This window comes from Schistocerca cancellata, unplaced genomic scaffold (genome assembly GCF_023864275.1).
Source record: "Schistocerca cancellata isolate TAMUIC-IGC-003103 unplaced genomic scaffold, iqSchCanc2.1 HiC_scaffold_732, whole genome shotgun sequence".
NCBI classification, from domain to species: domain Eukaryota; kingdom Metazoa; phylum Arthropoda; class Insecta; order Orthoptera; family Acrididae; genus Schistocerca; species Schistocerca cancellata.
This window is the reverse complement of record NW_026046743.1, coordinates 3,286,484-3,302,158: the sequence shown is the minus strand read 5'-3', so window position 1 is coordinate 3,302,158 and position 15,675 is coordinate 3,286,484. Positions and strand designations below refer to the sequence as shown.

At 45.0% G+C, this 15,675-nt stretch overlaps 1 protein-coding gene across 1 annotated transcript in view; it reads right to left on the bottom strand.

Moving 5' to 3' along the window:
* LOC126141628 (cytochrome P450 3A19-like) overlaps positions 1-15,675 on the bottom strand; it is a 61,938-nt gene that overhangs the window by 35,662 nt on the left and 10,601 nt on the right. The window contains exon 2 of the mRNA XM_049915264.1: positions 4,214-4,435. Coding sequence (XP_049771221.1) covers positions 4,214-4,435 — 222 coding nt within the window. The remainder of the gene's footprint in view (positions 1-4,213; positions 4,436-15,675) is intronic.

The following is a 15,675-nucleotide window of genomic DNA, read 5'->3' as shown; positions in this document are numbered from 1 at the left end:
GACGGCATGCCTCGTTCCACCAAGGAACTGGGGGGCGCCGGGGCAATTCGGAGGTGCGTGGTATTGAACGTTCCGCAGCTGTAAGAATAACGTCGGTAATATGTGTGACCTCATCGTCGACGCTGGGAAAGCGACGGTCATCGAATGTCGCGAGAGACGAAAAAAGTGTCCAATCGGCTTGGGCAAATTTCCAGCGTCGCGAGCGCATATATGGCAGTGGAGACTGTAGTCTAAGGAAACATGGAAAATGGTCACTCGAGTGTGTATCATCAATGGCGAACCATTCGAAGCGCCGAGCTAGCGGAACAGTACCGACCGCAAGGTCCAAATGAGATAAATTTGTCGTGGAGGCAGACAAAAATGTGGGGACCCCAGTGTTGAGGCAAACTAGATCCGCTTGGTGGAAGACGTCTAGCAATAGAGAGCCACGTGGACAAGGATGAGGAGATCCCCAAAGCGGGTGGTGGGCATTGAAGTCCCCAACCAGCAAATAGGGGGGTGGAAGCTGACCAAGAAGATGAAGGAGATCAGCTCGTGCCATTGGTGTGGATGATGGAATGTATACAGTACAAAGAGAGAACGTGTATCCAGAAAGGGAAAGACGGACGGCGACAGCTTGGAAGGAACTGTTTAAGGGGATTGGGAGAAGAATCATGAGTCCTCCATGGGCTGGAGTGCCTTCAACAGAGGGGAGGTCATATCGGACGGACTGAAAGTGAGGCAGAACAAAGCGGTCATGGGGACGCAGCTTTGTTTCCTGAAGACAGAAGATGACCGGCGAGTAGGAGCGTAAGAGGACCGACAATTCATACCGATTGGCTCGAATGCCGCGGATTTTCCAGTGGATAATGGACATGGGGTGAAAAGAAAATGGAGGAATGTGACCAAAGTTGCTGTCAACTCAAAGACTGCTCGGAGCTAGCAACCGACAGCATGGAATGGCATTCAGCCGAAGGCAGAAGATCCTGATCCATAGGTTGGTCAGGAGCAGTCCCTGCCACCAGCGATCGGCCGGTTGACCGGCCACCAGCAGTGCGCCTCGGCGACACAGAAGATGGCCGAGGGCGATTTCCGCCAGGTGGTGCTGTAGAGGGGGCACGCCTTGGCGGAGAAGGAGAGGAACTGGGTTTCTTTGTAGCCTTCTTGGAAGTATGATGTTTAGATGAAGGAGGAACCGATGGTTGTGAAGTTGCGGTACGTAAAAACTCTTCACGAGTATGCTCTTTTTTCGAAGACTTGGCGTCCGACTTTTGGGCTCGAGATGTAGCAGAACCCGACGAAGGGTGAGCCATAGAGTGGGCAGGCGAAAGTGGTGAGGTTGAACGAGCGATCTTTGCGCTGGCCGATCTGACGACCGTGGTACTAAAGGTGAGGTCGCAAGTCTGCGTGGCTGCCTCCTTTGTTGGCCGAGGAGAAGCAAGGACAGTGCTGTATTTTCCTGTCTGAGGCACGGTGGGCTTGCGACTGGCGAATAATTTTCGAGCAGCAAAGGTCGAAACCTTTTCCTTCACCCTTATTTCCTGGATGAGCTTCTCGTCCTTAAAAACGGGGCAATCTCGAGAGGAAGCAGCGTGGTCACCCATACAGTTGATGCAGCGAGGGGATGGAGGTGGACAAGCACCCTCATGGGCATCCTTGCCACACGTAACACATTTGGCTGGATTGGAACAGGACTGGCTGGTGTGATTGAACCGCTGACATCGATAGCAACGCGTAGGGTTTGGGACGTAAGGGCGAACGGAAATTACCTCATAGCCTGCTTTGATTTTCGATGGGAGTTGAACTGTGTCAAATGTCAAGAAGACAGTGCGGGTTGGAATGATGTTCGTGTCAACCCGTTTCATTACTCTATGAACTGCCGTTACGCCCTGGTCAGACAGATAGTGCTGAATTTCTTCGTCAGACAATCCATCGAGGGAGCGTGTATAAACGACTCCACGCGAGGAATTTAAGGTACGGTGCGGTTCCACCCGGACAGGGAAGGTGTGAAGCAGAGAAGTAAGCAGCAATTTTTGTGCCTGGAGGGCACTGTGTGTTTCTAACAACAGGGTGCCGTTTCGTAATCTGGAACAAGACTTTACAGGACCTGCTATTGCGTCGACACCTTTCTGAATAATGAAAGGGTTGACCGTGGAGAAGTCGTGACCTTCATCAGACCGAGAAACAACAAGGAACTGTGGCAACGATGGAAGAATCGTCTGTGGCTGAGACTCAGTATACTTACGTTTGTGAGCAGACTTAGTGGAAGGTGAGGAAACCATTGCGGAAGAATCCCCCATGATTACCGGCGTCTCCGATGGCGCGCTCCTCCCTTGTGGGGGCCCTCTCTGAGGGCACTCCCGCCTTAGGTGATTGTTCACACCTCAGGTCACACCTCCCGACAAACGGACGGAGGGACCAATCGGCATTTTCGGAAGGTATCAGCTCGGGTAATCACCCCTCCCTGGGCCTGGCCGTTACCAGGGGGTACGTACGTGTCCTACCTGTCTACCCGGGGCGGGGAATTACGCGTTACCCCGTCACCGGCTACGCACGAAGGGCGTGGGTCGGCCTTCAGACACGCACAGGGAGGAAGAAAGAGAAAGGGAAAGGAAGGAAGAGAGGTCACAAACGCCGCAGCGGAGAAAAGGGAAAGAGAAGAGGTAAGGAAAAGAGAGGGACAAAGGAAGGAAGAAGACAGAGAAGGACAAAGGAAGGAAGAAGACAAAAGCAAGGAAGGCAAAGAATGCAGTACATTTACGAGCGTCCGTCTCCGGACGTAGGCACAAACCATACTCCCAGATGGGGAGAAAGGGAAGGAAAGAGCCAGAGGTGAGGGGAGGAGGGGCCAAGATAGGGATGGGGAAGGATGCGGAAAGGGAAGGTATGCAGCCCGGAAAGGAAGGAAGGCCATATTAGCTCGGGGTCCCGTGCTCGCTACGCACGTATCCACAAAAGAGTTGCGGACCCCCTGGGGGGGCGCCGTGCAGGTGAGCGCCACAATCAGGACTGCATACGACCGAGGCACACAGGGCCAACACACGGCATCATGGTGTGGGGAGCGATCTCCAACACTGGCCGTACACCACTGGTGATCGTCGAGGGGACACTGAATAGTGCACGGTACATCCAAACCGTCATCGAACCCATCGTTCTACCATTCCTAGACCGGCAAGGGAACTTGCTGTTCCAACAGGACAATGCACGTCCGCATGTATCCCGTGCCACCCAACGTGTTCTAGAAGGTGTAAGTCAACTACCCTGGCCAGCAAGATCTCCGGATCTGTCCCCCATTGAGCATGTTTGGGACTGGATGAAGCGTCGTCTCACGCGGTCTGCACGTCCAGCACGAACGCTGGTCCAACTGAGGCGCCAGGTGGAAATGGCATGGCAAGCCGTTCCACAGGACTACATCCAGCATCTCTACGATCGTCTCCATGGGAGAATAGCAGCCTGCATTGCTGCGAAAGGTGGATATACACTGTACTAGTGCCGACATTGTGCATGCTCTGTTGCCTGTGTCTATGTGCCTGTGGTTCTGTCAGTGTGATCATGTGATGTATCTGACCCCAGGAATGTGTCAATAAAGTTTCCCCTTCCTGGGACAATGAATTCACGGTGTTCTTATTTCAATTTCCAGGAGTGTATTTTGTGTTTCAGAGATGAGATCTTTTCGTAGTGTCTAGCCTGATTTCGTGAGTTTCTTCTTCACTTTAAAGCTTTATTTTTTCCTGAGCGACACGCATTTCACTGTATAAGCTCTAGGGTTTGTAGGTACTGGCGTGCTATGTCCCGCTCTATAGCTTCAGTCAATGTTATTTCAGTATCACGTGCAGGCCTGGCTTCTCCCGGACAAGATTAGTCACTAATTCGTCTGCATTCTCTCTGTCATTCACTGGAATTCTAAACAGTGTGATATTATTACGCCTGTAATACTGTTCAAGTTATTCAGACTTCTCGACTTGTTTCTGTTCCAGCAACTGTGCCCTTCCCTCGATTGCTTTTTACGATTCAGCATGGCTTTGGCAGCTAGGCCATTACAGATGGACCACAAGATAGCATAGGAGAAAGATACAGAAGTTTGTCAGTCACAATCTAATCGAAAGAAGCATACTGGTATCTGCCTGACAGAACCATATTTTAGAGCGTCGTTGTTGTGCGTAGTACGAAACTGTGTACTTGCCTTGGCACACTTACTGTGATAGAAAGATGTCATTTGGGTAGCCTGTCTTACCGCTGAGGACCATGTCGAGGTAGGTCATCTCCTGGACCGCCTCGTAGCTCAGCTGCCCGCCGTGCGCTTTGAGGACGGCATCCACCTGTTGTCTGGCTCGGGTCTGCACTTCAGTGTGCAGCGACAGCTCGTACAGGCAGAAGCTCAGCACACGTGCGACGATTCCGAGTCCGAAACCAAACGTGGCGAACACGTACGCCACCAGGGAATCGTCTGAGAACTCTGAAACAGGCGGCGAAAAATCAACAGCTAGTCAGTAAATTCGGAGTAGGAATTAAAATCCATGGAGAAGAAATAAAAGCTTTCAGGTTCGTCGATGACAGTGTAATTCTGTCAGAGACAGCAAAGGACGTGGAAGAACAGCTGAACGGAACGGACAGGAGGAACATCAAGAAAAGCAAAACGAGGATAATGGAATGTAGTCGAATTAAATCGGGTGATGCTGAGGGTATTAGATTAGGAAATGAGACGCTTAAAGTAGTAAAGGAGTTTTGCTGTTTGGGGAACAAAATAACTGATGATGGAAGTAGAGAGGATATAAAATGTGCACTGGCAATAGCAAGTAAAACGTTTCTCAAGAAGAGAAATTTTTTAACATCGAGTACAGATTTAAGTGTCAGGAAGTCGTTTCTGAAAGTATTTGTATGGAGTGTAGCCATGTATGGAAGTGAAACGTGGACGATAAATAGTTTCGACAAGAAGAGAATAGAAGTTTTCAAAATGTGGTGCTCTAGAAGAATGCTGAAGATTAGATGGGTAGATCCTATAACTAACGAAGAAGTATTGAATAAAATTGGAGAGAAGAGAAATTTGTGGCACAACTTGACTAGAAAAAGGGATAGGTTGGTGGCGCATATTCGGAGGCATCAAGGGATGATCAATTTAGTATTGGAGGGCAGCGTGGAGGGTAAAAATCGTAGAGGGAGACCAAGAGATGAATACACTAAACAGATTCAGAAGGATGTAGGTTGCAGTAGGTACTGGGGGATGAAGAAGCTTGCACAGGATAGAGTAGCATGGAGAGCTGCATCAAACCAGTCTCTGGACTGAAGACTACAACAACAACAACAGTCAGTACCAAAGAATTATGCATTAAGGTTTATGTCAAATTATCCCTGTGATCAAGCAATGACACATTTGAGTTAAAACTCGACTTTTCGAAGATATTCACTACTTTTACCATCAACAACTGCCTTAATGTTGGGGACGATGTGTGTCCCGTATACAGGGTATATATAGACATGAGTCAGAAAATTAAGCGATTTATTCTTGACCTCACAACATTGTAAAATGTACGTATGATTTCGGGTCTCAAAATCCTTCGTTAGGGAAGTAAGAAGGACTTCATTATTTTTGTCACAAAAATGAAACGTTTACCAAGTAAGGTGTACATCAGAAACGCAGCACAATGCTCTAACATGCGTTGACATAAAATTATTCTTGTCTGAAATCTGCCTCATTTCAATGGTTCAAATGGCTCTGAGCACTATGGGACTTAACAACGACGGTCATCAGTTCCCTAGAAGTTAGAACTACTTAAACCTAACTAACCTAAGGACAGCACACAACACCCAGCCATCACGAGGCAGAGAAAATCCCTGACCCCGCCGGGAATCGAACCCGGGAACCCGGGCGTGGGAAGCGAGAACGCTACCGCACGACCACGAGATGCCTCATTTCACTTTTGCACCCGCTGAAGATGGTATGGCAACAGAATATTTACATGCGGAGTGTTCTACACATTACTGTGACCACCACTTACGTTCGACGTCAACGTGCAGTAACCACTGACAGACGACAGGTGGCAGCACTGGCAGGGTATATAAATCGTGTCGGGGGTAAGCGGAAAAAAAGCAGTCAGTGTCGTAATGAGGAAAGTGAGCGATTTATCTGACCGCCAAACTGGTGTGATTCAGTCGAGTCGAGGATGGAAGTATTTCCGAAACGACTAAGTTTATAAACTGCTCTTGTGCAGCAGTGGTTGAAGTATACTGTGCTTGGCAAGATGGCGCTATCCAAAACCGGCACCGAGGTAACAGTAGTACGCCACGGTCCATAGATGACGGGGGTCAACGATGACTGTGGATATGTGTACGGACGAGTAGACGTGATAAACTGACCCCCCATATGAACCATGGGGCTACCAACAGTGTCTCTTCAACGACGTTGCTGCGTGTGGACCTCGACAGGAGTTGCCTGGTTCATGCTCCGAAGCTGTTACCGACGACTGCGCCGCTAAAGCGGAGTTATTGAACGCAGTTTTCCGAAATTCCTTCACCAGGGAAGACGAATGGAATATTCCAGAATTTGAAACACGAACAGCTGCTAGCATGAGTTTGTTAGGAGTAGATACCTTAGGGGTGGCGAAGCAACTCAAATCGCTTGATACGGACAAGTCTTCAGGTCCAGATCATATACCGATTAGGTTCCTTTCAGATTACGCTGATACAATAGCTCCCTACTTAGCAATCATATACAAACGCTCACTCACTGATAGATCTGTACCTACAGATTGGAAAATTGCGCAGGTCGCACCAGTGCTTAAGTAGGAGTAATCCATCGAACTTCAGACCTATATCATTGAGGTCGGTTTGCAGTAGGGTTTTGGAGCATATACTGTATTCAAACATTATGAATCAAAGGGAACGAACTATTGATACGTAATCAGCATGGTTTCAGAAAACATCGTTCTTGTGCAACGCAGCTAGCTCTTTATTCGCACGAAGTAATGGCCGCTATCGACAGGGGATCTCAAGTTGATTCCGTATTTCTAGATTTCTGGAAAGCTTTTGACACCGTTCCTCACAAGCGACTTCTAATCAAGCTGCGGGTCTATGGGGTATCGTCTCAGTTGTGTGACTGGATTCGTGATTCCCTATCAGGAAGGTCGCAGTTCGTAGTAATAGACGGCAAATCATCGAGTAAAACTGAAGTGATATCAGGTGTTCCCCAGGGAAGCGTCCTGGGACCTCTGCTGTTCCTGATCTATATAAATGACCTGGGTGACCACTGTCGCAGATGATGCGGTAATTTACCGTCTAGTAAGGTCATCCGAAGACCAGTATGAGTTGCAAAGCGATTTAGAAAAGATTGCTGTATGGTGTGGCAGGCGGCAGTTGACGCTAAATAACGAAAAGTGTGAGGTGATCCACATGAGTTCCAAAAGAAATCCGTTGGAATTCGATTACTCGATAAATAGTACAATCCTGAAGGCTGGGTTTTCAACTAAGTACCTGGGTGTTAAAATTACGAACAACTTCAGTTGGAAAGACCACATAGATAATATTGTGGGGAAGGCGAGCCAAAGGTTGCGTTTCATTGGCAGGACACTTAGAAGATGCAACAAGTCCACTAAAGAGACAGCTTACATAACACTCGTTCGTCCTCTGTTAGAATATTGCTGCGCCGTGTGGGATCGTTACCAGGTGGGATTGACGGAGCACATCGAAAGGGTGCGAAAAGGGGCAGCTCGTTTTGTATTATCACGTAATAGGGGAGAGAGTGTGGCTGATACGATACGCGAATTGGGATGGAAGTCGTTAAAGCAAAGACGTTTTTCGTCGCAGCGAGATCTATTTACGAAATTTCAGTCACCAACTTTCTCTTCCGAATGCGAAAATATTTTGTTGAGCCCAACGTATATAGGTAGGAATGATCATTAAAATAAAATAAGAGAAATCAGAGCTCGAACAGAAAGGTTTAGGTGTTCGTTTTTCCCGCGCGCTGTTCGGTAGTGGAATGGTAGAGAGGTAGTATGATTGTGGTTTGATGAACCCTCTCCCAAGCACTTAAATGTGAACTGCAAGAGTAATCATGTAGATGTAGATGTAGAAGCGATGCTGTTCGTTGGCGACAAAAGCTGGAATCTGCACGCCAACACCGCACCTGGACGTCCACTGACTGGCGACAAGTGGTATTTTCAATGGAGTCACGATTTATGCCGCATCGGACGCATAAACACCCTCCAAAAGTCATCGAAAGTTTCCAGTGTGGAGGAGAGAGCGTTATGGTTTGGGGAATGTTTTCGTGGCATTCCATGGGTAATCTCGTTATTCTCTATCAACACAAGTGATCATCTATCCTTCGGGACCTTGTCCACCCCCACCTGCAGTTTGTTTTTCCTCGGCACGGTGACATCTACCAGCAGGACAATGCAACGAATCACACAGCCGGTAGTGTACGTGCGTAGTTCGACGAGCACCGTGTTGTGTTTACCGTGCTGTCCTGCTCACCAAACACCCCGAATCTAAACCAGTCGGCTATCTGTGGGACCGCCTCGAGCGGGCTGATCGCGCCGTGGACCCCCTAACAACCCTACCGCAACAAAGGTCAAAATTCAATAATGATTGTGGTGTTGCTCACGCTGCTAAATACTGCATTTTAAGGGGAACAACAAATTTATTATGTGGCAGGTGTCATTAGAGCACAGTTAATAAAGTCATTTCATGTAATAATGAATAAACTAACCACTCATCTTTTCGTATTTCCTTCGTTGGTCTCGTTGTAAAATCATGGCTCTATCGTCGAAAATCTAGGTGGTGAAGATTCCAAGCTCGGATGCAAAGAGGCCTAGGTTTTATTCTGCTATATTCAAAACTTTTATAGATGTGTTTCACAAACCATTCTTGAAGATTACACTTTTGCAGGACAATGGTAATGTAAAAAAGTAATCATCACTCCGAATTTAAGTTACACTTCCTTTTTATTGCTTTTGTTGCAGTATCACGTAACACACAAAACATCACTTCACAATACAAAATATACTTGAAAACATCTTCCTCATTGTTAAAGTTCACATTTTATAAACTGGCTACAATATGCGTCTTTCCAACATGACGTCCAAGACTTGACTTTTTCAAGGTCCGACTCTAACTAACTATTAATCGCTTACGGGCCCAAAAATCAGAGTTACAAGTACGTCAAAGATCATAGTGACAAAAAAAAAGAATGCACGTAAGAATAATATCATTGCAACATAAACATATCGATGTATCAAAGTACCTCTACATTAATGAAATCAAATCTGAATGTTGTCTCAGAAATATGTTAACTACTTTACAGAAACACAGTAGAATACTGCCGGTATCGAGAGGTTCAGGTAAGGTGCCGTAACGGTTACGTAATTCAAGCACCATTACAGCCCTCAATCGAGAAAGCTACTGCAGCTGGCCATTGCACTAGCTTTCAGAACTTCACTGACTCTCTTTGTGCACTTTTTGCTGCGGTTCGTTCTATAGAAAGTTCTCATTCCGGCTTTTGACAGGTCGGCACAGTTCGACAAGTATTTAACGCCTTCCCTCTTTCATTTCTGCTTGGGCTAGTTAATGAAGTTTCATCCATATACGAAGAACCCTTTATTCAAGTTCAAGCGTTCACACATCGCGCGGTCTTCCACCATCTACAGCCCTCTTCTCAACTGAGCCCCTCTCTCGCAAGCATTTGTGGAGTTGTGCAAACGTGCTTGCATAAGATATCTGGACCACAGGGTAACGTTCAGAATAAAATTATGCTACTAGCCCGTATGTATGCAGTGCGTATCAGGATTTCGAGACACTGAATATATGTTTGTGATGTGTTGCAATGGAAGTTAATCTAAAAAGAAAAACCTACAGGAAAAAAATGCCATGGCCAACGGTAAACAAGAGAAGGAGTAAAAATGCACATTTCATATAAGCCAGGAGTCACTACGGGGAATTACTCTCATATCTCCCTAAAGGAGGATTTTCGGACCTACGTTCAAGTGAAATTTCTATAGTTGCTTCATGGCAGGAAGGAAGCTCAAAAATTTCAGACACATATTTGTATACACGCCGGACAGCAGCAGTTTTTAACACCTCTGTGGTTGTACGCAACCTTCAATGAGACATCTATGCCCAAATGCAGAAAAAAGACAGTGGAGATTGTGTTGCCCTCTGTTATTCGTAGTACACACAGATATAGAGATAATGTTAATCGAAGAGTTTTGTTCCACACCTATACAAGGTGTTAAGGGTATAAGTGCATATGTTTCTATTGGTGACTGAGGACTGCGTAGTGAAAAGTATTACATCAGGTTTTACTTCATTTGCATAGTAATAGTTTTGCAAATGGCATTCAATAGCCAGCCGCTGTGGCTGAGCGGTTCTTGGCGCTTCAGTCGGGAACCACGCTGCTGCTACGGTAACAGGTTCGAATCCTGCCTCGGGAATGGATGTGTGTATGTGTGTGATGTTCTTAGGCTAGTTAGGTTTAAGTGGTTCTAAGTCTAGGGGACTGATGACCTCAGATGTTAAGTCCCATAGTGCTTAGAGCCATTTGAACCATTTGGAATTCAATAAGTAATGCAAAACAATTTTCTTCTGAAGGCAGGTTGATTTTACTCAGGATTCCATTATACCATATTTTTCTCCACACTTCTGGCTACAAAATTCTATTTTCAACGTAATCTCCTTTGAATGCGACGGCAATACGCTGTGTGCCCGCATTGGTCAACGTAGAAAACACCGTCTTGCTGCACCAGTAACTACCCCATAATCCACGTACGGCTTTCCGCCGAGTGCGTCCTTCATTGGGCCGTACAGGTGGAAGTCGGAAGGTGTGAGGTGTGGGCTGTATGGCGGATGCGGAAGAACAGTCCAATGAAGTTTTGTGAACTCCTCTAGAATGCACCGACTTGTATGAGGCCTCGTGTTGTCACGTAGAAGTTCGTTTGTATTTTTGTGGAGACGAATGTGCTTTAGTTTACTGAGGGTAGCACAGTTATGTGCGACAGGCCGGTACGCTGGAGATGGGGTAGGTTTGAGTGACTTTGCTGCGATGATTACAGACGCCTTTCCCAATGACTCATCGTGCTTTTGTTTATTGCCAGGTCTCCGTAAACATTCTGCAACTACCTGTTAATAAACTATTCAAAAACATTTGACCATCACTTCTGAAACTTCCTGTATTACATGTCTTGGCTTGCTGTGCGGTCTGTTTGAGGTCAGGGTATCGTAGAGCTTGGCTCTTTCCTAGCAAATCACAGCAAGCTGACAGTGATGTTCTTATTTACAAATATACATGGCGTTAGGAGTATAAATGTGGATCTTGTGATCCTTGGTACCTTAATATGTATCCGCTTCGGTGTGTTAGTTTTTCATCTCAGCATTTGTCTTGCCACAAACACGTCACATAGTTTACCACCTGCATGGTCATAACAGTATTCCTAAGTGGACTAAGATTTTCAGTAGAGACTAACTGTTTTGCGTCCAAGTGTCCACACTCCAACACATGACCTAATAAGCGTTAATGGCTTGCTCTTGCCACATGTACTTGCAGATACCAACCAATCATCTTCTGATAGATTCCTGCCGATGTGCAGACAGGAGTGACACCACCAGCAGTCAACCAATGGTGTAAACCCCCAGAAGGTGACCCCTACGTCGGGTTGAAACCGGTTGGTGGTATAATAATAAAAGCGATTAAGACTGTTTCTGAATAATTGATTAATCATACTAATCGCTGCTTCATCTCCACAACCGTGTTGTCCAAAAATGCCTGTTAATATCTGCGACGCTCTGCTTTTCCGCCAAATTAGAACTCAATGGCAGTTCTCTGTTTGGAACGCACATCCGTCACAGACGCCATTTTGAAGGCTACATATGGCGCCCCCACCTATCGGAGCCTTATGAAACTATAGGGGCTGAAGCAGGAATATTCAACGATGTCCCACAGAAAATCCTGAATTTTTTCACCGAAACTGGCAGAGAAAAAAATGTGTTGCATTACTTATTGAATGCCCCTCGTGGCTATTAGGAGCGGTACGTGTTTACGTTGGTTAGTATCTGCAAGTACATGTGGCAAGAGCAAGCCATGAATGCTTATTAGGTCATGTGTTGGAGTGTGGACACGTGGACGCAAAACAGTTAGTCTCTACTGAAAAGCTTAGTCCACTTAGGAATACTGTTATGACCCTGCAGGTGGTAATGTGCTGTTCCAGTCTCTTCTGTATCTAAGGTACATCACCGTTCCCTTTGGATCCCTACGTGATTCGGTGCTCTCCGATAGACACGATCGAACAGCGGAGGAGTGCTACTCAAGCGTCAACTTTAGGTTACAATATCTCCGGATGTAATTAACATTTTACAATGCAACAAACGGCACTGATTGCGTATTTGTTTATATGTACAGATGTGCTAACAAAACTAACTGGGTTCCATTTTTAAAAAACGAAGGTTTGTGTTAAAAACCATACTTCCGTGCATTTTTTTATGGTTTGTATTAACCAATTACACTAGCCCCTCTCCTCATGTTCGGTCTGTGGAATAGATTCGTCAGTATTTGATGTGGTTTACGAAATATATCCAGCGGTAACGTTAGGTGACTCACCCTGTATAAATAGAAGGTAGGCTGCTTCTGTGTAATTCAAAGCCAAGCCTACTTGAAGAAAGACTGAAATATGCAAAAAGTAAGTGGAGAAACCATTATCAAAACAAAATTTCATTTAATATTGCTCCAACACCCCATGGCGAATTACCGTTTAAGGACGTGTCTCTCAGATATCAGGCAAGTTTGTAAACTGTTAATTTCATTTCATTTATTTCTAGTGTTGTGTCAGAATACGCTCACTAGTACAGCAATGGGTTCTTTTGTTTGCTGTGGGAGGAGATTGGGTGAAACTATAGCTCACAAAATATTGCTTCACTTTATTATAATATAGATATCGAAAATTTACTTAACTGAATACAATCCACTTCCACAGGAATGTTCTGATTATTGACAACTATCTCTGAATTTTGAAGTATCACCTGACACCCCCACAGCCGTGGGTAGATCATTGACTGTCGTGGCGTAGCGAACCTCTAGGAGGCTTGGCTATGCCAGCGTTTCTCATTCGTCGGTGTGGCGTGCAGCGACTATCGTTTCCTGTGGTTTCGACGAGAGGTGCCATCCCAGCTTGGTCACCCCTTAGAATTTGCCTAGACTAACAGTGAGGTCTACAACAGCCGTCCACCTAATTTGGTTAGCGAGGAGAAAGCGGAGTTCTACGAAACTTGGTTACAAAAAGCACATACAGCACGCAACATTGCTGAGAAGTACCTGCAGGATATATTCCACGTAATGTTTACAACGCGGTAGGTAAAAAGAAAGTTTCTTAGCGTTTCTGAGAGAAAACTAGTAGGGAACATGATAATGAATCCATCTATGTGAGTAAAATTGGTTCCATTCCATACTGGGCGCATGGTACAGCAAACGGTTAAGAGTTTCTTGAAATAAGACAGTCTCTGTGGAAATTTATTTTTATTTACAGAAAATGACGCGTTTCTCCGTTTTGGGGCGTCATCATGTAACCTCCCCCTCACTTATCTACCTTAATGACAGTGAAAAATTAAACCGCGTGTACCTAATGGAAATTTGGAAAAAGCAATCGTCACCGAAGTTAATTTGTCGGTAAAGAAGGAGGAAAGGGTTACATCTAAATGAAAGGAAAAATGCTAATGAAACTGGTGGAAATTAATTTTGAAAAGGGGTAAAGTTATTAAAGAAAGTAAATGTGCGGCCGTTACGTTAATAATTAACTAGCGGTAATTAGATATTTGAGATTTGGGGGAAATTACGGTCGCCAGTCCTAAGGAGAATTACTATAGTAACTGAAAAAGAAAGGTTATTACACATATAATTAGCACTAGAAGCGTGGCAACTGAAGGTTGACACGTGTAGTGTGAAAACAAAGTTTGTCAGAAGTAATAAATTTCGCTACACTCTGACTTAATTTAGCAAAAGAATTAATAAAACCGGAAAATCGTAAGTTAATTTAGAGACTGAAGTTAATAGTGAGCTTTCTTTCTGAAGCACATCGAAATTCAGTAAAATACGGTTAGTCTTGGGCTACCTCAACAATCATTTCAAAAGCTACTTCAATCTACGCAATTTAGAAATAAGAGATTTAACTTTGAACTTGAATTAAATGATACAATAGTAAAATTTAGTACGTACCAAGCTGAGCTGCAGTCACAAGTGAGCTAAAATACGGTAACAAAACTCGCACTCTTTATTTGTGCTTGTGTAATCTAAATATTGTAGCCAGCTATGAATACTTTAACTGAACTTTGAAATTAAAGCAGTGAAATCGAATTTTATTACTTTAATGCTGCCGTTTGAATTTCACCGACACTCGGGTTCATTTCGGAAAAGGAAGGGACCCTGCTTGGCAGTGCAATTGGGATAATGAGCAACAAAGGTTCATGCTACATTGCTGTAATTTTGTGATTTTAAAAATTTTAAAAGCTGAGGTCTGCCATACAATTCTAAAACTATACGTGATTCCAGTCTTCCTGGTTGGTTGATTGAAGGTTTGAAGCCGTCGATCGAGGAGGTGGCGACAGTCACTCATTGCCGGCCGTCGCTTTTGCAGAAACTGGATGTTGGCGCGCCTTCTCGACACGGTCACCAGACGAAACGGGCTCTTGATGTGCGCCAGCTAATGCTTCCCGTCCGCGACACCATGTCAGAAACTATCATCGCAAGTCGAGCGCAATTACATTCTGCCAAACCCCGAAAGCGCGGCAACTCGCGGGAGCTTCACACAACACACCTGCTCCACTGCACTACTCCAGGTAGACTCTGCCTCTGCCCGCGCTCCACGCGACAGAGTTAACACTACCAAAGATCCTAAACACTTTGGTTCTCCACACGACCTATCGATGTATTCGTTCGATAGCATAGTTTTCCCTAGGCCAGACCCAGCGTATAAATACAAATAATATTCACAAAACAAACCTAAATAAATGCATAAATAAGTAAGTAAATATATATATATATATATATATATATATATATATATATATACATATATATATACATACACACACAAACAGTAAAACAATTACAATATATAAAGACACAGAAATGTCATATCTTCAGGTAACAAAATAAGGAAAAAAGATTTGCAGTGCAATAGATGGAAATAGGAGGATACGCATTTACGGCGTTACAATCAGATTGGGGGGTGGGTGGGGGGGGGGGGAGGGTGGAATATGACAATGGTGAGGCACATGCAGATTAAAATTGGGAAATGGACTTAATAAAAAAAAAACGCAAAAGAGGACAAGTTCCAGGCTGTGAAACTGTGACTACAGTTAACCACATCTGTAAACACACGTAAAAATTAATGTGGAAAACCAACATTCCTCCATTAATGCCGACATATGTCATTAAATCGTCGTGGGAGGAATAAAAGCATTACAGAACCTGGAATCGGGAATACATTCCCAAGTACAACTGCAGTTCTGCTGGATAGGAAAACTATGATAAACTAAGGAAAATTTAAGAAATCTTATTTAACACGGAGCCAGTTGATTTCTGGCGTACACAGGATGGAGCATTGCGTACCGCTGACTAATAGTAGACAGTGTGGTCGAGAAAAGGATACGTCAGCCATCCTTCTAATGTTGTAGCCTCAGTTGAAGTTTTATTGCTTGACAGGCCTTACAAATTTTGCACTG